This window comes from Dysidea avara, chromosome 5 (genome assembly GCF_963678975.1).
Source record: "Dysidea avara chromosome 5, odDysAvar1.4, whole genome shotgun sequence".
Taxonomy (NCBI): Eukaryota; Metazoa; Porifera; class Demospongiae; order Dictyoceratida; family Dysideidae; genus Dysidea; species Dysidea avara.
The window spans coordinates 1057959-1083333 of record NC_089276.1 but is presented as its reverse complement, the minus strand read 5'-3'; the positions used below and the strand labels follow the sequence as shown (position 1 = coordinate 1083333).

The 25375-nt window shown below is 35.4% G+C and overlaps 1 protein-coding gene across 1 annotated transcript; it reads right to left on the bottom strand.

Moving 5' to 3' along the window:
- Positions 1 to 13294: 13294 nt before the first annotated feature.
- On the bottom strand, positions 13295 to 14458 carry LOC136256918 (uncharacterized). Its single transcript, XM_066049988.1, has 3 exons — positions 14204 to 14458; positions 13841 to 14122; positions 13295 to 13780 (listed from the first exon to the last, which is right to left on the bottom strand). Exons 1-3 carry the CDS (start codon positions 14435 to 14437, stop codon positions 13520 to 13522), a joined length of 777 nt encoding a protein of 258 aa, XP_065906060.1. The 5' UTR covers positions 14438 to 14458; the 3' UTR covers positions 13295 to 13519.
- Positions 14459 to 25375: the final 10917 nt, after the last annotated feature.

The following is a 25375-nucleotide window of genomic DNA, read 5'->3' as shown; positions in this document are numbered from 1 at the left end:
TTTCAGTACCTTCAGATAAATTTCAAAAAGCCTACACACTGACTATAAACTTTGAGACAACAAGGAAGAGAAGAAATGCCACATCACTGACACACTATTGATGTGCAAAACATTTCCCATTAGCTATGATGTACATATAATTTTTTTGGAAAGGAATTTAAGGACAGGCAGATCACCATAGATCTCAGCTATTCACTATGATGCTCGCCATATTATAATCAACGTAGACAGTTTGATGATCAAACATCATGTAAGGTGAGTTAGGTGAGACTAAAGGACCTTGTTGATAACTTGACATCTTTGAAACTGAAGAGGTTTTGCTAAGAGGTTTTATCATATAACAAATTATCTTTTTGGTTTCATAATGCAATTCATTGATCATTCAGGATGTTAGTAACTATGTACATATCATATGGCCACCATCAAGCCATCAAGTCAGTCACAGGATCATTAGCTACGTATATATACTTAAGCAAAATTAACAATTAAAATGTTTATAATGCATATAGTTATTACTGTATAAACACATTACATCTTCACAGCTATGAACAAGACACATAGAGATGGATATGAAGCAGAAGAGGATCTTGATTTTACTTCACTTGTACGTTGGTTGTGCTATAACACCTCCTCTTCAGTCCTCTGTTAAAATCTATAGCTTCAAATGTCTTATAGGGGAACCTATGATTTGCACATACATATAACATTGTGCTGTGACAAATGGAACTATACAATTATTACAAATAATGTATTAATGTGATGAATGGCTATACAATTTCATTTGCCACACAATAGTATAAGAGCTGAATAATTTTATAATAACTATTGAATCTTATACATTAGCTCAATGACATAATAATGTAGTTGATCACCAAGGTCTTCTCAATACCATGCATGTCAGAATTCTATAATGACTATTACTATTGCTACTGCTAGTGTTGCTAAGACTGTTGATGACTGCTGCATTATTGGATACTAAAGTGTCCAAATTATCCACCTCAACATCTGATACATCAATGTCTACTTCTCTGCTCTCTTCATCATTATCTTGATCATCAATTAATAGCTAGGGAGATGTGAGGTAAAGGTCATACAGGAACATGAATTATTGCCACTATATAGATGGTATCTCCAACAATAATACATTTGTATGCATGTAACTGATGATTCACGATCGTCTGTATTGAAGCCATCTGGCAGCAATGTGTTGTTGGCTAATGTTATACATTCACATTCACTGTAGAAAATTTTAAGGGACCAATGTTGGTACGTGTGTAATAAAGTTTTCCTAATGTGACAAGCGTCCTGAGTTGTTCCTGTGTGCATGATGATCAGTGAAGCCAAATAAACTTATAAAGGAATTATCCTCAAGTATAACATATCAGATTCCATGAAAGTGCACATCTTGCATACTTCTGAATGACAATGAAATAACCAATAAAAATACATTTCAAGACTTTACACTAATATAGTGGCTATAACAGCTATAATAGCACATCATGATGCAGTATAAAAGCATATTCAACAAACTGGCCTACACTTTAGTGGACACTTCTCCCTCCCTAATGGAAGTTCACACACTAATACCTACACAATACTCCACATCATTCATACGGTGTAGCTCATATACTAAGAGAAGGGAGAGATACTTGTGAGAACTCAACATATTGTACAAACATCTGAATCTGTTGAGTGTTTAATTTGATAGTTTAGTTGATAGTTCTCATAAATCACCTACAATTACTATTATTAACACTTTACAGTGACCAGCACTGAAGGTCTGACAGCAACATACGCATACTGCAGCTTTAGGATTACCTAACCTAATTTCAAGGACTTAGACTTATTGACTTGACATAGTGACTGACTTAATGACTGACTTAATGACTGATAGGGTGTAACAGAAAAGGGGCCAAAGTAAGGAAAAAAAATCCCTCCAACCCCAGGTTTCAAACTAATTACACCTGTAACTGTAGTTTATCATAAAGTGTAAAATGAAATTCTAACATAAACACTGCATGCTAAAACCAAACCTGAATGTGTGCATACACCATACCCTTATATGGCTACATGTTCAAACATGATGCAAACAAGTTGGAAAATATACTTGAGGTGGACACTAAAAGTGGGCATAATCACAACAGGGTCTAGTTTTCTTTTCATTTCACAATCATAACTTGACCTTAATATACATGTAGGCACTTATGTATACCAGTGGTATCAACTGGAATGTCCTCAGTAAATTGATCAGGACTTCCCTACTGATGCATATGTGACTCTGAGTAGGCAAAATGGAACTTGATGAAAATGACCATTCGGTAAATCTCTAAAAACACATCACAGATATGTATCAATTATTATAGCCACTCTAAATCACTTTTAAGTGTGATAAAAATTCACTTACAGATACTTTATGTGCATGTGATATGTTTGTGCGAGATAATCATTACCAAAATGAATAATTCATTTATTACTACTAATTAAAATACTACTGTACTATCAATTGTCTGATTGACATAAACAAGTTCAAGGAGATAATATAACTAGCAATAATAAGAGCTTGTTGATATCAAAACGATCACAAAAGGAAAGGGAGAATGAATGTTGACTGGCCAAAGCAACAATTGTCACTAAACACAAAGTGTACATGTATTTGTGTGTATATAGTTGCACGTTGAAAGGATCATGTCATAATCAGTACACAACAGAATCAGAAATTTCCTATACAGAGACATACAAAATAAAACTTTATAATTGAATTACACACAAGGGACAGAGGGAACAATGACTAATTCAATATGCTTGCTGGTAGAATTGTCTCAACATTTTATCACAATTGACAAGTAATCAGCATACATGACGAAACATTAATTATGTGCCTTATAAGCTACCCATAATCACAGGTAAAATTATTAGTGATATATAACTTTTAGGTGGTAAATATGTACATGTCAGAACTTATTATTTTTAAGCACATAAATGTATTACAAATGTAGTTTGAAATTAAATCATTAAAGCACATCCAGTAATAAGTTAAGTTGTCTTCATTAAAAGTGTACAAAGTTTATAGCACTGTGAATATGAAATTTATACAATGTAGAGTATTGCCAACATGTGAATTATCAAACAGTTAGAGAAGCCATGTGTGTATTGAAATATATATGTTGAGAGAGAGAGAGAGAGAGAAATCCGACATTAAGCAGGAGGTCACTTTGCGCACACGTCATGGCTACACCTGGGGACAGACCAGTTTTAAAGTGACCTTATTACACAGTGATCTGGTTTCACTATAATGAGTAGTATTGAGACAACCATCCTGTGCAAAAGGGAATCAACAGTGTTGAAAGGTTACTAAGGGGCAACTTAAAGAGGACAGGAAAGGAAATCGAGGTAACTGAAAAGTTGATACGTATATACAGTGAAAGAATTTTGATATGGTATTAGCTATGGGTGTTTTCAGGATGCTGTTTATAACATGTGTATATGTAGCTAGTTCAATAAACAGTATTTTATGTGTACACACTAAAAGTATATTCATCTCTACAGATAAGAGTACGTAACAACAGCACAAAATATTTGAGATATATACACTCACACAAAGTTCCAGATTAACTGTTTGGGTACATGTAACACAATCTACTGTACATTGTAATGAGTTGGCAACATGATGAGATATGACAATGATGCCTTTGCCTTATTTGACATACATGGACACTGCAAGTAATGCATAAAAACAGTTATCAAATTAATATGATTGCTACAGCCATCTGCAATCAAAATATATCTTAAACCCCCTGAATACATAACAACAATGGTTAACACAATGGAAGGGACAACCACAGTAGCAATGTGACCTGTTGAATATGTCAATACTGCATTGCAACATCTACAATTGAAAATGGAGGATGAACTGTCAGAAAAGAAGGATGAACCAATTATAGTAATTCCATGTATGGATGGCAGATTTCCCATCAGGGAAATCCCTTGATTCTCTGTCATTAGCCAAAACATGCTGATAGTACCACCACCAAACCACATTGCTCTCCCATAATTTGTGATAACATAATTGACGCTATAAAAGATTTGTTCTTTACTCCATATGGCATAATTGTGAAATGACATGCTATTCGATCATGCATAATAAAATGAAATATTACATGACTCGCAAGCCACAAAGAAAATGATCAGCAGTACTCCTAAACAGGTGCAGAGCATAGGGAACTGTACAAGACTGGAACTGCACGTGCTTTATTCTAAACCAGACATCTAAAACCCATAATAATTATAACGGTGTTAGCTAATACAATTCCATGTAGATAGGACTTATATATGTAAATGAATGGGTGTACAGGCTTTTTGGCCTCAACCCTAAAATTACTCTTAATCATATTCATAATTATTATCATAGTACAGAATGGGACTTCCTGTATGTGCAACTGTATGATACTTGGAGGGGATATTGTGCATGGGGCCATATAGCAGCAGCAGCACAACTACCATGTGCGTACGCAAAAGTACATACACACCACACAAAACAGGTTAGTACACTCTTGTACACATACACACACACACACACACAAACACACACACGCACACACACACACACACACACACACACACACACACACACACTACACACACACAAACACCATACATATATGTACATGCACATGCACATTCACTGCATCCAATACTATCCTACATGCGTATATACAAACACACATACAGGTGGCATGCACATATGCACACAAATGCACAGACACATTCACATACTTTATAATAATTCTTGTTACTAAATCAATTAAAGGTTGGAACATGATGAACTCAATGTTTTCATTATGAAATGAAAAGGTATTAACTTTAAACTACACTTACTTATTTATCCATTGAAAACAGAATATTTTATATGCAAACAAAGCATGAAGTATGACTATCCATATCACAATATAAAACATTTAGTGTTGGATTATGAAGTAACTTCCTGTGTGGTTACAGGAAGGTAAAACCACAAGGAAATCCCTTATTAATCCTTCTCAGTATCAAATTACAATGACAATCTCTGACAATTTATTACACTGTGTAGCTAGATCATTACTCAAAATGTTTGGCTACAATAGCTACATGGCTTGCTAAGCAAGGGATATTTTCTTACAGATGTGACACTGCTACATCTTCCAGGAACATAGCTTTTATATCATTGTTACAGTGGCTGATAATGTCCTCAAATGATCCAATTTATAAGTATAGATTTGTATCAATTCTCAGAATTGGGTGTACACATAAGTTACAGGCCACCATTAACCACTTCATGAAAGCATGTATGATGGTGGGATTTTTGAAATTTTGATACCGATTTCCTGCCAATATATAATTGCTAGGTTTAATATTTAATATAACACAATAGTGTTAGCCAAATCACTTCATTATTGACAGTTGCTCATGTCAGTCTAGACCAGTTGAGGGAAGTTGTAGTAGAAACAATTTGACATAAAGTCACAAAAAGCATTAAGGGGAAGTCTGAATAACTTGTGATGTCTGATTGCTGTGACAGCATTTCCCATGCATTCACTGAAACAACAATCTAGTAATGGACACAGCAATATTGTTAGAGAATCCATTTTCACATAAAATAAAGCAAACAAGTACTAATTGTATTACTGAACTGCTTTAAATTTAGTGTTTGATATCAACATAGTTTTAACGTGTATAAATATCCACACAAAGTGGAATAGCTTGCCAAGTTCAAAAGTCATTGCATAATCAGTTTAGGGTGATGATCATAATTGTTATATTTTAGTAACGATTTCTACATCTTGTAGCATCACAGCTTGCATGTAGCACATCCAATATATCTATTGTGGGATTTTTGGTCACATGCCACTTTTTGGATATTTACAGGAGTTAAAACTACACTGATATTGAACACTAAAAGCAATTCAATTATAAATTTGCTCTTATTTCTTTCATTTTTGAGGTCAGACTGTGCGAAAATCACCAGAAGCAACAAAAAGAAACACTTTTCTATTTTGAATGCAAACCATATAAGTAATGAAATAACTGATATGGGACATAACAAAATTCAAATAATAACAGCAAAGTAGATACGTAGGTGATAATGACACAAAGGGATGAGCCACAGAAATGTTATAGAAGGTGTATGTATTGTTACACAGAGAAGACAATGACACAAATGGCCACATACAATATATGTACAGCATAACAGTCATCAAACTGGACTCATGATATGCGCATACATCTGTGAATGCTATCCCACTAGGGACCTGCGAGAAGGCTTTAATTAAAGCCTGTAAAATACAAGGAGTCAGAAACATGTGAAGAATGCATCAGGTCATGTATTTTCTGGCAGTTGAACACAGTGAACTAGACAGAAAATAAGCTCCCACATGAATACCTTAATTGCTAGCGTCACGTCCTCACGTGACGCTGGGTATATAAGGGTATAATGGTGCGCATTAATTCAATCTATGCCACATGTAAGTTTACAGGCTGGCAACCTCCCATGTTCTTTCCTTAGCTATATTCCAGATAGAGATGATAAGAAGTAGATGAGATTTGCACTTTTGACTTTTACAATCACATACACAACAGAGTGGAGCAATTTAGGGTTTTTCCCTGGTGGTCAAAAAAAAACCTACCAGGTTTTTTTCCCAAGTCTGTTTGGGTCAAGCAGCCCTAAATTTTTTCTAAGTTTGTTCAGCTTATTATTTTGCTGGCTCCCCACTCCGCTACTTAAGATTGTCTCATGTTGTAATTGTGTAGGTATGCAGTATCTGGTGTGTATGCTGTAGTTTCTTTACAAACCATCATTGTTAGCCAACTGCTGTGGTGGCACAACTCCATCTATGTGTATTGTTAGCCAATCGCTGTGGTTGCACAACTCCATTGAAGAGTTATGTTAGGGAAGGGGATATGTAAGTGTATAAGGGTGTGTGGTGTGTGGTATGGGTATGATGTGGGAGATAGTGTTGCAATCAAATAGTTTATACAAAGTGCAAAAATTATTGTAGTGTTGTTCTGATTTGTAGTAGTCAAGTGTTGCATGACTATAGAACTAATTATATATATGTACTTATAAGGCAGCAATTTTAGCTCTATAGCAAATCAGAACTAAAAGGTTAATTCAAAATCTCAAACTAAACTAAAATTCTTACAGCCTTTGGTTCAAAACTGACTAAACTAAAACCTCTTGAACTATTTGGTAGTTCAAGAACTAGAACCACATGGGGTACTTTGAGATAAGAGGTCACTCTCTAAAGTTCCTATGGATGCATATTATAATACTTGAAATTCACAAGGAGAAAACATCCTGACCATGCACCTGACAGACTCCTGTAAGCGTTCGAGGGTTAATCAGATGGCTGCAGGTCCCAGGTCCAGTCATGGATTTTCTCCTTTCTCTACCTTTCTAAACATACTGACAACTTTATAAACAGGCTGTATGACCAGGTGTCCTATAGACCTTCAGCACTTGTGCTGTCAAACCTTAATAAATAAATAATAATGATAATAAACTCAGTAAGTAGCTGAAAGATTTTCTGCAAACGTTTACCTGAAGAGCATTTACATAAATTATAATGGAGATCGTTGTTAGTAGCCCCTTTTCAAGCTCTTGTCTGCAAGTGATGTACTTTAATGGTGTCATTAGATTTTGTTCATTTGTATATAGTATTCTTGTGCAGAAATAAGAGCCAAGTATAGATTTACTGCTATTTTTATTGCTCTTAGTAACTGAATGTTGTCTTGGAAGTTGGGTAAATAAATACAACTTTGAATGGTGCTAACTCTTATACTATAGTAAACTGAGCATACTTACTATAGAACCAATACTAGGGTGCTCAAACAAATATTACAGACAATTCTATAGAATATATGTAGCTAAACCTTAAAGGTGGCTGAGAGTATAGAACTAAAACTAAATCATAATAAATCAGTTTGTAGCTACTATAGAAAAACATTAATCTATACATCTATAACACACAATCATTATTGCATACACATGGTTAAGTTATAACTAGGTTTGATTATGAGTCAGTGTTCAAAATTTGTCACAAGGAAAGCAGAATTCTTTAATGATTTATCAGTTTATTTGGTTAACAACTGATAATTTATTAGACTTAAACAAACAGTTTTCAGTTTCTATCATCAAGATGGAACATATTCCAGTGTATCATGGAACTAAATGATGTAATATCCATATTGAATTCAAATTTCCTCATCAAAGAGAATAGTTGTGTTGCTCATTGCTATGAATAACATTACATTTAAAGTCAGTATGCATGGGCTCTGCAGTATATATGTGAAAACTGTTCAGTGCAGCTATATATCTATTAATATTCTACCTATCCTTAGCTAGAGCAAATTAACCATCATGGGCAGACTATATTGCAGTTTTACTGCTGCAGTGAAGTTGACTACTTTCACAGCTCTCTAAGTGGGATATGGCAATTATGTTAAAACTCCTTTTTAGCGAGAGTAATTCATATATATATATGTACGGAAGGCTTCACATCTCAGCTGTTGTGACTATAGCTAATTTATCACATGCATGTTGATGGAGGATTGAGCCACGTCAGATTTTCTGTATTCGACAACATTTTTTTGTCTTTAAAATCTTGACCTATGCCTTCATTAACAAGGTTTATAGCCTTTTCACAGTGAAGTAGCATTACAATAAAGTGAACAAGATAAAATAGTGCGTCTGTCTTGGATGCAACGTTATTGTTTTCTTGCATATGTAGCAGAGAGGCTTTTATCAGTCAGCTTGACTCAGCTGAGACCACAATATACAAAAGCAACATAGAGTACTCCATAGTGATTACTAGGTACAGACCTAACAAAACATGACAGGTGTACATGTCATGTTATAGCCTAAACATTTCAAGGGGCAATATTTTTGAGGGAGACTGAAATGTTGTTTAAAAATTTTGTTGTGAATTTTCAAACAGTTACAAAATGTAATAGACTATAATGTAAAGTGCAAATATTTCAAGGACAAAATTTTCACCCTTGAAATCAGCAAAAATTGTATTCCCTTAAAATATTTAGGCTAACAGTATATATGTACACTACTGAAAAAAGATGCACTGTTAGTAACTGTATACCATTGGGGCAACTTCACTTTATGCTACTATTTAATTGCCCTATATACATGGGAATGCATGTATATGATCCATAAGTGACTGCCAGTACAATCAAACAAACAAGCATAATTGTGACTGAATTTGACAAAACAAGGCTTCGACGCACAAAGCTTTGTTTGGAGATATGGCGATTTTAAGGAATCATTGTGTAATAACTTCCCAGTGCCTACAGCTGTGCAAACAAAATTTGCACCAATTGTTCATCTGTTCACTAGCTATCACTGAGTGGGTGTACACATTTCTGATACCCAAAATTTGCCCTGTTTTGAGCAGCTTTTTTCGAGCGGGTAATAATATCACAGATGGTAGTAATAGGGTGGGAGGGTGCGGGTGGACGGTGGTCTTAATATACGGGTACAAAATGGAGTAAGAAGACGATTGGAATCCAGAGGCCAAGTTTGGGCTCTCCATGGCCCTCCATGGCCCTCCATGGCCCTCCATGGCCCTCAAATTACTCCAAATTGACTGAGAACACTATTGGCGAGCTCTCTGTGAAGTCCCAGCTCACTACACACCATTATCACAAAGCCATGGCCATCAATAATGGTGCCAATCTCACACTCGTGGCTTTGACAGGGTCGGAAGAAAGCTGCTACAGAAACCAGACTTGTCAGTGCTGAAGGAAGTACAGTGTGAAATATGATAGTGTATTAGACCAGCAATCCATTTCTGGTAAAATCGTAAGTTTGATTTTGTGTGTGTGGAAGCCTTGTTATGTGAAATCCAGTCACAATTAATCTTAAGGTTCTCAATATGTAATTTTTCATGCATTGTTAAAGGAAAGTTCCCGGTCTATTAAGTAATATACTATCTATGCTCATACTTACAAATAATGTTAAATTGAGAAATGGCATTAATTGGATTTGTTGTTTTCCCACACATTATTTATGTGATTGCCCAGAAGGGGCAACTGTTGCCCCCTCTCATAGACGATGTACAGAAAAATGACAAATTTTAAAATGTTATGTCTCATGACCTATATATGCTATCCTTTTAAAATTTGGAGATATTAATATAGACATTTACCCCTACAAATATTGCAAAATTCAGGTTGCTATGGGGCAACTTTTGTTATTATGAAATTCATCCACAACACTGGATGTTCAGATATAATGTAGACTTGTCGTTGCCGCTTTGCAAAAGTCACTTCATAGGCATTGTGAACTAATTGTTGGTCTCCCTATTTATCATTACTGAACACCCTTGAAATGAATCTAATTGAAACATTTAACATGATCCCATGGTGTCGAGAAAAAAGAGGTTCTGTTGTTTCCTTCACCTGCATTGGTGATGGGCATCATTTCTCATTTCTGGATGCCAAACTACGTCAGTGTTAAGCCCCCAACGACTTATGATGTCAACTTCCAACAGTCAAAGCCTCACCACTGGGACATAAGTGTTCCTCTCAGTGAATCTTAAGGTCTATAATTATAGTAGGCATTCCAGTATCCGAGATTTTTTAATTAAAAAATTATCCGTATATTCCCCAATAGAACCCTGGCACAAAATAACAATTCGTGTTTAATTTGGGACTGCTCCGTCGTCCGAGCTCCAATGAGGATGAAAATCGCTGTGGGGTTTGTCCACATGCTGATCATCATGAAAATCTTAGGTTTATCGTGCGCGTTACATATAAGTAAGTTTTGTGTTGTTTTGTAATCTTTTCAAACCATGCAATGTATGTAGAATACAGTAAAACTTTAAAAAACATACTGTTGGGTGGAAGGTAGTCACTGGTGCTTACTTTAAAGCGCGTAGTTACTTCGCTCGGGTTAGCGATTTTCAGCTCCAGAGCAATTTTCTGATGGCTGTGTCACGAGTCAGCTCAAAGTAAACCACTTCAAAGTCGGCATAACAATGCCATAATTGATACCACAACTCCACCTTAAGTATTGTTGCATCATTGTGGCACCTCCACTTTAGTTGTTTACCTTTATAAGTTGTTAACTTGATGTTTTTACTTACTTGAGATAGCCACTTGCCTATGGGTATACACCATTGTATTGAGAAGTGTGCAGTGGGTGAAACATATTTGCTCACCACAAAGCATACAAAGATCACTGAGATCCGATACAATCTGAAGTTACTCTCATTACATGTACAAACTTGCAGCTAGAAGCAACTGCAGTTTCAAGATAGTCCAGATTGCTAGATGGCGGCTTCCTGATTCAATTGTGCCATTTTTCCCTTTAAAATGTATGGGGAGCCCTGGAGAAAAAATGTACCTTTTTTCAGTTTTTAAGCACTGTGCATGCCAAAGTAGCTAATTCCAACCCAACAGACTATATATTTCTGAGATCAGCAATTAATGCTCTATCTATTGAGCATATAAAAAGCCCATTTTACCAAAATTTAAAAATCGGGCTGGAATGCCTAATTATAGGGAAATATTGAGAAGGAGAAATTAATCCAAAATGTACAAATGTTTCTTCTAACCAGCTACCCAGTAAGTATACATCACTGTGTATAAAAGAATTTGTTATAACTATGCATGCATATGGTATAGTAATGCAGCATATATGGGTGATAAGGGAAATTGTTACTCTTAGACTAATTCATGCATTGTGCTGATATAGATTACATCATTTTTGTAATGTAGTGTACTGTTCCCCATTTTTAAAATTATAGTTACGACTATATATAACCAGACAAAGGACATATTGCAACACAGCTAACATGCTCTATGTATGTATGTATATACGTAAAGATCATGAAGCTGTTTATGATTGATGACTATCATTTTTATGTCTTCATGCAATCTATAGCTACTGTATAGCGGAAAATATTGGCGGGAGAAATTTTTGGCGAATTGATCATTGGCAGGAATTGGCGAATAATATTTTGGCGAATGTATGACATTACTTTGCCTATGCAATTTTAATCTGACTGCGTAGGCGACGAAGCTTACTACAGTTCAATGCCTCTCATTCGAATCGACGCACTCTTATGCAAATAGCTAGCTCGAGAGCTAGCTGTAATTAAAACAGCATGCACTAGCTCGCTAAGTCACTGGGACGCGCGTGGCAAGCAAGGCGAGGGCACTGAGCTGAATCGCTTGAGCTGAATTGCCCATCTGCCTGAGCTATTAGTAGTCTAAAACCATACTGTATTCAATGGGATAGGAAGACTAATCACTCACCGCGCTGTAACAATATTCACCCACTAATGAACAGCGTCTACTACACTTTCAGTGTTTAGAAAAATGGCGAGTAAAATTTTGGCGAATCAATGCACGCTCACCAAATTCGCCAAAATTTTCTCCCACCAAAATTTTCCGCTCTACGGTAGTCAGAACAATGGCTTTAATGTCATTGTATGTATACCATAAAGATGCTTCAACTTATCAATGTCCACAGTCTATCAATTCATCATGGGCCCTTTACTCATCAATTGCAACAAAGCATAGTTCAAGTGCACTATTCAGTGTACAAAGTAACTATACAATCATCCAGGAGAGGCAACAGATATAGCCAGTATCCATGCATCACATACATAAATACTTAACAATATTATAGTTATCATGAGCACAAAGAGAAAATGCTGATTCCAGACTGTGTGAACCCTTAAGCACCGATGAGTAGTCTAGTAATCAAGTCACCAGCTGATTGTCACAATAAAGGCTATAACTTTCTTGTGGGTCACCTCAAGTGGTAAAATGATTCATGCTAGAAACAATAATAAAGCAGGTATAGACATTTCTTCTTCAATAGAATCCCTTGATTGTGGAATGCCCTACCCCCTATTGACTTATCTTTGTCTATTAAAACAAACAAGACAAAGATATATAAGTTTCTATGGTCACATTTTTTATCAAACTTTAGACATGACAACCCTTGTACCTTTCATTTTTTTATACCCATGTAGTAGATGTTCCAACACACCCCGCCCCCTTTAATGTAACTCTTTAAGTATAAGTAATGTAATTTTTATAAGTAATGTAATACGGTAAGCAAATTGTTGATTTTTAATGGCTGGTAGCCTTGAGCTAGCGGACCATCAGTACTGTACCCTAAAGATTTTATTAATTGTACATCTCTTATTCTATACTTGTATGCAGTACTGTAAAGGAATAATCAAGCAATCAATCAATCAGTCACTATAGTGGAGTTATGTAGTAATGCAATAAATCAGTCAATATTGTTGTTTATATAACAGAATGAAGACCATACAACTATTATACTCATGTATTAAAACCTCCTAAGTATATACAGCCATAAAATGAGCCTAGCTGTAAATAAATAAATAAGTTTGTATGTTTTAAAATTGTCACAGCCGATTGTCGATGACGCAAACTTGGTCAGTTCCTAACTAGTGTTACACACATCACACACACACAAATGCTACAGCTACTTCAGATATCACTGCTGGATGATACACCATTCCTTAGAGTTATTTGCTGCAGGAAATGTCACTGAGCTATCATCATCATCTGCTGTTCCACTCTCATTCGTTTGAATTTGTAATTCATTAATGGTATAATTCAGGTTGTGGAACAAGTCAAGTGCAGTCTGAGCTAGAAACAGATTGGAGGTCTGCACTGTTGCACAGTTGGTATAAATCGAAATTGTTTGGTCCACAATTGCTTCTGTGGTGGAGCAATTCGTGTCATTAGCTGCCAGCTGTAATGTGACATGATGGGTCATAGTAATTTATAAAGTGACCCTTAGCTATTGACTTACTGTATATTCTAGCACTGGTAAAACAGTCTCATTCAGCAGTTGGATGATCCCCCTCTCTGCCTCCAGTACTTCTGTTTGCTCTGCCTCTATCACTTCCCGAGGGATTAGACTGGAGTCGTTGACAATCGTCTTGGCCAGTTGTAATTGAACAACCAACTCGTTGTAGTATTTGACTAACTGGCCATATGTTAAAGGAGTCATTTCTCTACACTTTTTTTCTTCTGTTCCTGTCATGCCGTAGAACACTCGTCCCCTGCATACCTTGCGCTTCTTTTGCTGATACTGCAAAGAGAATAACCATGTGAACATTATGCGCATGCGTACAATACCTATCACGTGAGAGCAAGTACTTTTTAAACTTACCTCAGCCTTCAATAAATTTTCATCGCTAAGATCGAAAGCTCCTCTCCAAAGCGAAAACAAACTATCAGAGCTGGATAGATCTATCAGTGGAGGTAGTAGTTTATTAAATGTAATAGGTTCTTGATCAGCGGTGGGCAGGGCTTCTCTTTTTCCAACTGGCAACGAGCACACTATAGTGAGCCCGTACAGCACCACTATGCTAACGCAGATAACAGCCTTGCAGTTCAACTCCATTTTACCTTGTGTTCAGTACTTCACTCAGTTGTCACCTTACAATGACTACATGCTGGGTTTTAATCCATTTATATAGCAAAGAACATTGCCACATAAGTGCTATTTCTATTGAGTATGCGAAGCCATTTTTGTATTCTAACTAGCTCATAGCTAAGAGGGGGAATCTTTCTCTTCACTAAGTGTAGTCTAGATATGTGATCATAGTTTGTTAAGGGTTTATAGCATGCGCTGTCACACAGGCTATTCTCCACTCCTTGCTTCATTATCGGTGCCACACTGCATACTCAAATATGGCAGCTTGCACATGTGGATTTGTGGTACAGGAGTTACTCTCAAAGTAATACTGTCAACAGCTGGCTGCCCTTACCATTGTCCCCAGCATGGCTGTCACATTGTTGGACAGTTCAAACTACTTGTTCTTTACAGTGCATGCAAGCTTGAACATATTGATCAAATGCAGGATAAATGATAACCAACCAAGTGACTAGATAATGAATATGTCACAACCAACTCATGATTAGTATAATAGCATGTCAATTGATTTGTCCAATGTCCATTGTGCTGTGTATATCTTTTAAATTGTATACATCTAAGAACTACATTTACTTACATTTTACAAAATCATTCATGGATGCGATGTGAATTTGTCATTCCCAATCTATATCCGACTTTCTACAAGAGTCACAAGGGGCAGTGGCATAAAGTTCATTCAGCTGTCTACTAGTATAAATTCAGCTTTTCCCCAAATGTTATTCAGCTATGGAAAAATTGATGTATCAGCAGAATTTCTTGACATTTTAAAGTTTTATTGACAAATTTATAGCAATGAATTACACTCACACATATAACGTTTACAATTATACACAATTATAGCCATTAGACCAACCCCATGTACTCCTGTTAGATTAGTGTAGTAGTGAAATTGAAGCTAACCGTGTTTAACAACAAACCATTACGGCTTCATTATGCTTGTGAGTTATTCCCCACAGGCAGACAGACAGAATGTAAGTATGCGTGCAAATTTGCCATTGTATTGGAGATCAGTAACAAAGTTTCATGGTTATACAGGTGTAATATAGACTAAGCTATCAATGCTTATTGTAATACATACCAGCTAGAAATGAAAAATAGGTGATCTAACTATAATTAGTACGGGTATGTAAAATATACATATAGCTATATAGTGCTAATTTCATATACTGTGTAGAATTTATATAATAAGTTAGCACTGCATAATTTTTAGGTTGCAAAAATAACAATTTTCCATATACAACAGGTTGATTTCAGTACCTTCAGATAAATTTCAAAAAGCCTACACACTGACTATAAACTTTGAGACAACAAGGAAGAGAAGAAATGCCACATCACTGACACACTATTGATGTGCAAAACATTTCCCATTAGCTATGATGTACATATAATTTTTTTGGAAAGGAATTTAAGGACAGGCAGATCACCATAGATCTCAGCTATTCACTATGATGCTCGCCATATTATAATCAACGTAGACAGTTTGATGATCAAACATCATGTAAGGTGAGTTAGGTGAGACTAAAGGACCTTGTTGATAACTTGACATCTTTGAAACTGAAGAGGTTTTGCTAAGAGGTTTTATCATATAACAAATTATCTTTTTGGTTTCATAATGCAATTCATTGATCATTCAGGATGTTAGTAACTATGTACATATCATATGGCCACCATCAAGCCATCAAGTCAGTCACAGGATCATTAGCTACGTATATATACTTAAGCAAAATTAACAATTAAAATGTTTATAATGCATATAGTTATTACTGTATAAACACATTACATCTTCACAGCTATGAACAAGACACATAGAGATGGATATGAAGCAGAAGAGGATCTTGATTTTACTTCACTTGTACGTTGGTTGTGCTATAACACCTCCTCTTCAGTCCTCTGTTAAAATCTATAGCTTCAAATGTCTTATAGGGGAACCTATGATTTGCACATACATATAACATTGTGCTGTGACAAATGGAACTATACAATTATTACAAATAATGTATTAATGTGATGAATGGCTATACAATTTCATTTGCCACACAATAGTATAAGAGCTGAATAATTTTATAATAACTATTGAATCTTATACATTAGCTCAATGACATAATAATGTAGTTGATCACCAAGGTCTTCTCAATACCATGCATGTCAGAATTCTATAATGACTATTACTATTGCTACTGTTAGTGTTGCTAAGACTGTTGATGACTGCTGCATTATTGGATACTAAAGTGTCCAAATTATCCACCTCAACATCTGATACATCAATGTCTACTTCTCTGCTCTCTTCATCATTATCTTGATCATCAATTAATAGCTAGGGAGATGTGAGGTAAAGGTCATACAGGAACATGAATTATTGCCACTATATAGATGGTATCTCCAACAATAATACATTTGTATGCATGTAACTGATGATACACGATCGTCTGTATTGAAGCCATCTGGCAGCAATGTGTTGTTGGCTAATGTTATACATTCACATTCACTGTAGAAAATTTTTTAAGGGACCAATGTTGGTACGTGTGTAATAAAGTTTTCCTAATGTGACAAGCGTCCTGAGTTGTTCCTGTGTGCATGATGATCAGTGAAGCCAAATAAACTTATAAAGGAATTATCCTCAAGTATAACATATCAGATTCCATGAAAGTGCACATCTTGCATACTTCTGAATGACAATGAAATAACCAATAAAAATACATTTCAAGACTTTACACTAATATAGTGGCTATAACAGCTATAATAGCACATCATGATGCAGTATAAAAGCATATTCAACAAACTGGCCTACACTTTAGTGGACACTTCTCCCTCCCTAATGGAAGTTCACACACTAATACCTACAAAATACTCCACATCATTCATACGGTGTAGCTCATATACTAAGAGAAGGGAGAGATACTTGTGAGAGCTCAACATATTGTACAAACATCTGAATCTGTTGAGTGTTTAATTTGATAGTTTAGTTGATGGTTCTCATAAATCACCTACAATTACTATTATTAACACTTTACAGTGACCAGCACTGAAGGTCTGACAGCAACATGCGCATACTGCAGCCTTAGGATTACCTAACCTAATTTCAAGGACTTAGACTTATTGACTTGACATAGTGACTGACTTAATGACTGATAGGGTGTAACAGAAAAGGGGTCAAAGTAAGGAAAAAAAATCCCTCCAACCCCAGGTTTCAAACTAATTACACCTGTAACTATAGTTTATCATAAAGTGTAAAATGAAATTCTAACATAAACACTGCATGCTAAAACCAAACCTGAATGTGTGCATACACCATACCCTTATATGGCTACATGTTCAAACATGATGCAAACAAGTTGGAAATATACTTGAGGTGGATACTAAAAGTGGGCATAATCACAACAGGGTTAGTTTTATTTTCATTTCACAATCATAACTTGACCTTATTATTGGCACTTATGTATACCAGTGGTATCAACTGGAATGTCCTCAGTGAATTGATCGGGACTTACCTACTGACGCATATGTGACTCTGAGTAGGCATAATGGAACTTGATAAGAATGACCATCCTGTAAATCTCCAAAAGATATGTATCTGTAAACAAAATTATTAACCACTCCAAATCACTTTTAAGTCTGATAAAAATTCACTTATAGATACTTTATGTGCATGTGATATGTTTGTGCGAGATAATCATTAGCCAAAATGAATAATTCATTTATTACTACTGATTAAAATACTACTGTACTATCAATTGTCTGATTGACATAAACAAGTTCAAGGAGATAATATAATTAGCAATAATAAGAGCTTGTTGATATCAAAACGATCACAAAAGGAAAGGGAAAATGAATGTTGACTGGCCAAAGCAACAATTGTCACTAAACACAAAGTGTGCACGTATTTGTGTGTATATAGTTGCACGTTGAAAGGATCATGTCATAATCAGTACACAACAGAAACAGAAATTTCCTATACAGAGGCATACAAAATAAAACTTTATAATTGAATTACACACAAGGGACAGAGGGAACAATGACTAATTCAATATGCTTGCTGGTAGAATTGTCTCAACATTTTATCACAATTGACAAGTAATCAGCATACATGACGAAACATTAATTATGTGCCTTATAAGCTACCCATAATCACAGGTAAAATTATTAGTGATATATAACTTTTAGGTGGTAAATACGTACATGTAAGAACTTAGTATTTTAAGCACATAAAATGTAGTTTGAAATTAAATCATTAAAGTACATCCAGTAATAAGTTAAGTTGTCTTCATTAAAAGTGTACAAAGTTTATAGCACCGTGAATATGAAATTTATGACACGATGACAATGTAGAGTATTGCCAACATGTGAATTATCAAACAGTTAGAGAAGCCATGTGCGTATTGAAATATATACGTTAAGAGAGAGAGGGAGAAATCTGACATTAAGCAGGAGGTCACTTTGCACACACGTCATGGCTACACCTGGGGACGGACCAGTTTTAAAGTGATCTTCTTACACAGTGACCTGGTTTCACTATAATGAGTAGTATTGAGACAACCATCCTGTGCAAAAGGGAATCAACAGTGTTGAAAGGTTACTAGGGGGCAACTTAAAGAGGATAGGAAAGGAAATCGAGGTAACTGAAAAGTTGATACGTATATACAGTGAAAGAATTTTGATATGGTATTAGCTATGGGTGTTTTCAGGATGCTGTTTACAACATGTGTATATGTAGCTAGTTCAATAAACAGTATTTTATGTGTACACACTAAAAGTATATTCATCTCTACAGATAAGAGTACGTAACAACAGCACAAAATATTTGAGATATATACATTCACACAAAGCTCCAGATTAACTGTTTGGGTACATGTAACACAATCTACTGTACATTGTAATGAGTTGGCAACATGATGAGATGTGACAATAATGCCTTTGCCTTATTTGACATACATGGACACTGCAAGTAATACATAAAAACAGTTATCAAATTAATGTGATTGCTACAGCCATCTGCAATCAAAATATATCTTAAACCCCCTGAATACATAGCAACAATGGTTAACACAATGGAAGGGACAACCACAGTAGCAATGTAACCTGTTGAATATGTTAATCATCAATACTGCATTGCAACATCTACAATTGAAAATGGAGGATGAACTGTCAGAAAAGAAGGATGAACCAATTATAGTAATTCCATGTATGGATGGCAGATTTCCCATCAGGGCAATCCCTTGATTCTCTGTCATTAGCCAAAACATGCTGATAGTACCACCACCAAACCACATTGCTCTCCCATAATTTGTGATAACATAATTGACGCTATAAAAGATTTGTTCTTTACTCCATATGGCATAATTGTGAAATGACATGCTATTCGATCATGCATAATAAAATGAAATATTACATGACTCACAAGCCACAAAGAAAATGATCAGAAGTACTCCCAAACAGGTGCAGAGCATAGGGAACTGTACAAGACTGGAACTGCATGTGCTTTATTCTAAACCAGACATCTAAAACCCATAATAATTATATATCGGTGTTAGCTAATACAATTCCATGTAGATAGGACTTATATATGTAAATGAATGGGTGTACAGGCTTTTTGGCCTCAACCCTAAAATTAATCTTAATCATAATCATAGTACAGAATGGGACTTCCTGTATGTGCAACTGTATGATACTTGGAGGGGATATTGTGCATGGGGCCATATAGCAGCAGCAGCAGCACAACTACCATGTGCGTACGCAAAAGTACATACACACAACACACCACACAAAACAGGTTAGTACACTCTTGTACACACACACACACACACACACACACACACACACACACACACACACACACACACACATACACACACACACACACACACATACACACACACACAAACACCATACATATATGTACATGCACATGCACATTCACTGCATCCAATACTATCCTACATGCGTATATACAGACACACATACAGGTGGCATGCACATATGCACACAAATGCACAGACACATTCACATACTTTATAATAATTCTTGTTACTAAATCAATTAAAGGTTGGAACATGATGAACTCAATGTTTTCATTATGAAATGAAAAGGTATTAACTTTAAACTACACTTACTTATTTATCCATTGAAAACTGAATATTTTATATGCAAACAAAGCATGAAGTATGACCATCCATATCACAATATAAAACATTTAGTGTTGCATTATGAAGTAACTTCCTGTGTGGTTACAGGAAGGTAAAACCACAAGGAAATCCCTTATTAATCCTTCTCAGTATCAAATTACAATGACAATCTCTGACAATTTATTACACTGTGTAGCTAGATCATTACTCAAAATGTTTGGCTACAATAGCTACATGGCTTACTAAGCAAGGGATATTTTCTTACAGATGTGACACTGCTACATCTTCCAGGAACATAGCTTTTATATCATTGTTACAGTGGCTAATAATGTCCTCAAATGATCCAATTTATAAGTATAGATTTGTATCAATTCTCAGAATTGGGTGTACACATAAGTTACAGGCCACCATTAACCACTTCATGAAAGCATGTATGATGGTGGGATTTTTGAAATTTTGATACTGATTTCCTGCCAATATATAATTGTTAGGTTTAATATTTAATATGACACAATAGTGTTAGCCAAATCACTTCATTATTGACAGTCTATACCCTGCTCATGTCAGTCTAGACCAGTTGAGGGGAGTTGTAGTAGAAACAATTTGACATAAAGTCACAAAAAGCATTAAGAGGAAGTCTGAATAACTTGTGATGTCTGATTGCTGTGACAGCATTTCCCATGCATTCACTGAAACAACAATCTAGTAATGGACACAGCAATATTGTTCGAGAATCCATTTTCACATAAAATAAAGCAAACAAGTACTAATTGTATTACTGAACTGCTTTAAATTTAGTGTTTGATATCAGTGTAGTTTTGACGTGTATAAATATCCACACAAAGTGGAATACAAAGTGGAATAGCTTGCCATGTTCAAAAGTCATTGTATAATCAGTTTAGGGTGATGATCATAATTGTTATATTTTAGTAACGATTTCTACATCTTGTAGCATCACAGCTTGCATGTAGCACATCCAATATGTCTATTGTGGGATTTTTGGTCACATGCCACTTTTTGGATATTTACAGGAGTTAAACCTACACTGATATTGAACACTAAAAGCAATTCAATTATAAATTTGCTCTTATTTCTTTCATTTTTGAGGTCAGACTGTGCGAAAATCACCAGAAGCAACAAAAAGAAACACTTTTCTATTTTGAATGCAAACCATATAAGTAATGAAATAACTGATATGGGACATAACAAAATTCAAATAATAACAGCAAAGTAGATAAGTAGGTGATAATGACACAAAGGGATGAACCACAGAAATGTTATAGAAGGTGTATGTATTGTTACACAGAGAAGACAATGACACAAATGGCCACTTACAATATATGTACAGCATAACAGTCATCAAACTGGACTCATGATATGCGCATACATCTGTGAATGCTATCCCACTAGGGACCTGTGAGAAGGCTTTAATTAAAGCCTGTAAAATACAGGGAGTCAGAAACATGTGAAGAATGCATCAGGTCATGTATTTTCTGGCAGTTGAACACAGTGAACTAGACAGAAAATAAGCTCCCACATGAATACCCTAATTGCTAACGTCACGTCCTCACGTGACGCTGGGTATATAAGGGTACAATGGTGTGCATTAATTCAATCTATGCCACATGTAAGTTTACAGGCTGGCAACCTCCCATGTTTTTTCCTTAGCTATATTCCAGATAGAGATGATAAGAAGTAGATGAGATTTGCACTTTTGACTTTTACAATCACATACATAACAGAGTGGAGCAATTTAGGGTTTTTCCCTGGTGGTCAAAAAAAAAGCTACCAGGTTTTATTCCCACATCTGTTTGGGTCAAGCAGTCCTAAATGTTTTTGTTCAGCTTATTATTTTGCTGGCTCCCCACTCTGCTCAAGCTTGTCTCATGTTTGTAATTGTGTAGGTATGTAGTATCTGGTGTGTACGCTGTAGTTTCTTTACAAACCATCATTGTTAGCCAATCGCTGTGGTTGCACAACTCCATTGAAGAGTTATGTTAGGAAAGGGGATATGTAAGTGTATAAGGGTGTGTGGTGTGTGGTATGGGTATGATGTGGGAGATAGTGTTGCAATCAAATAGTCAGTGTTGGGAAAGTTACTTGTAAAAGTAACTAGTTACATATTACATATTACTTGCAACTTAACTAATTAGTTACGGTTACATATTACCCATAAAATAAAGTAACTATAATAATATTACATATTATATTACTTTGTGTCCACAGCCTTAAGCTGTCACGAGTGAAACTACCACCTTATCACGTGACATGATTGCGTTGTTGGACAATGTGCAAATCTTGGTTATAAGTAAGAAGCTGGTGAATAAGCTTCATTCAGTAGGCTTCATTACTTCGTTGTGGCTAGGCGTTACTCAGTAGATTACTAACGAGATTAGTAACTTCGTTACTTGTAGTAATAATATTACGTATTATTAGATTCGTTACAGTCTAACTATATTACTTAGGTAACGCGTTACATTTGTAAGTAAAGTAACTTGAGTTATATTACCTTTTTTATAGCGTATTTCGTTATATTATAGGCCACTCCAATTGGTAATTATGTTTCTGGTCCACCGCCCGCATCCTTTTTTGGAGAATGTGAAATTTCAGAAATACATAGGTAAAATGCCCGCATCAGCTTTTTGAAAAACCTGGATTTCAGAAACAAATATTGGGCTGCAACAAGTATGCTAAATCTGACTATCTAAGTGCCATGATTTGTATTTTATCAGTGAAAACCTGCAACCTGCAAGAAATGCGAGAAGAAAATGGGCGAAGTGCATAGTACGGATCGATATACTCAAGTAATAGAACAGTCAGTAAATCACAAAAATACTCTAATGGAGCAGTTATTTCATTGTTGCTTTGTTGCTGAATTCCGCCCGCCCGCACCTAAAACTGATTTTCAAAGGACCAGAAACATAATTACCAATTGGAGTGGCCTTACTTATAGTCACCACAAAAGTAATAATATTACGTAACGCGTTACATAAGTAGCGCGTTACTCCCAACACTGCAAATAGTTTATACAAAGTGCAAAATTTATTGTAGAGTTGTTCTGATTTGTAGTTGTCAAGTGTTGCATGACTATAGAACTAATTATATATATGTACTTATAAGGCAGCAATTTTAGCTCTATAGCAAATCAGAACTAAAAGGTTAATTCAAAATCTCAAACTAAACTAAAATTCTTACAGCCTTTGGTTCAAAACTGACTAAACTAAAACCTCTTGAACTATTTAGTAGTTCAAAAACTAGAACCACATGGGGTACTTTGAGATAAGAGGTCACTCTCTAAAGTTCCTATGGATGCATATTATAATACTTGAAATTCACAAGGAGAAAACATCCTGACCATGCACCTAACAGACTCCTGTAAGCATTCGAGGGTTAATCAGATGGCTGCAGGTTCCATGGATTTTCTCCTTTCTCCACCTTTCTAACATACTGACAACTTTATAAACAGGCTGTAGGACCAGGTGTCCTATAGACCTTCAGCACTTGTGCTGTCAAACCTTAATAAATAAATAATAATGACAATAAACTGAGTATGTAGCTGAAAGATTTTCTGCAAACGTTTACCTGAAGAGCATTTACATATTACGATGGAGATCAATGTTATTAGCACTTTTTTGAAGCTCTTGTCTGCAAGTGATGTACTTTAATGGTGTCATTAGATTTTGTTCTTTTGTATATAGTATTCTTGTGTAGAAATAAGAGCCAAGTATAGATTTACTGCTATTTTTATTGCTCTTAGTAACTGAATGTTGTCTCGGAAGTTGGGTAAATAAATACAACTTTGAATGGTGTTAACTCTTACACTATAGTAAACTGGACATACAACATATAACTTACTATAAAACCAACACTATAGGGTGCTCAAACAAATATTACAGACAATTCTATAGGATATGTGTAGCTAATTAAACCTTAAAGGTGGCTGAGAGTATAGAACTAAAACTAAATCATAATAAATCAGTTTGTAGCTACTATAGAAAAACATTCATCTATACATCTATAACACACAATCTTTATTGCATACACATGCATGGTTAAGTTATAACTAGGTTCGATTATGAGTCAGTGTTCAAAATTTGTCACAAGGAAAGCAGAATTCTTTAATGATTTATCAGTTTATTTGGTTAACAACTGATAATTATTAGACTTAAACAGTTTTCAGTTTCCATCATCAAGGTGGAACATATTCCAGTGTATCATGGAACTAAATGATGTAATATCCATATTGAATTCAAATTTCCTCATCAAAGAGAAATAGTTGTGTTACTCATTGCTATGAATAACATTACATTTAATGTCAGTACGCATGGGCTCTGCAGTATATATGTGAAAACTGTTCAGTGCAGCTATATAGCTATAGCCATCTGAACTGCATGGTATAAAATTTATATTCTACCTGTCCTTAGCTAGAGCAAAATAACCATCATGGTCAGACTATATTGCAGTTTTACTGCTGCAGTGAAGTTGACTGCTTTCACAGCTCTTTATGTTGGGTTCCAAGTGGGATATGGCAATTATGTTAAAACTCCTTTTTAGCGAGAGTAATTCATATATATGTATGGAAGGCTTCACATCTCAGCTGTTGTGACTATAGCTAATTTATCACATGCATGTTGATGGAGGATTGAGCCACGTCAGATTTTCTGTATTCGACAACATTTTTTTGTCTTTAAAATCTTGACCTATGCCTTCATTAACAAGGTTTATAGCCTTTTCACAGTGAAGTAGCATTACAATAAAGTGAACAAGATAAAATGGTGTGTCTGTC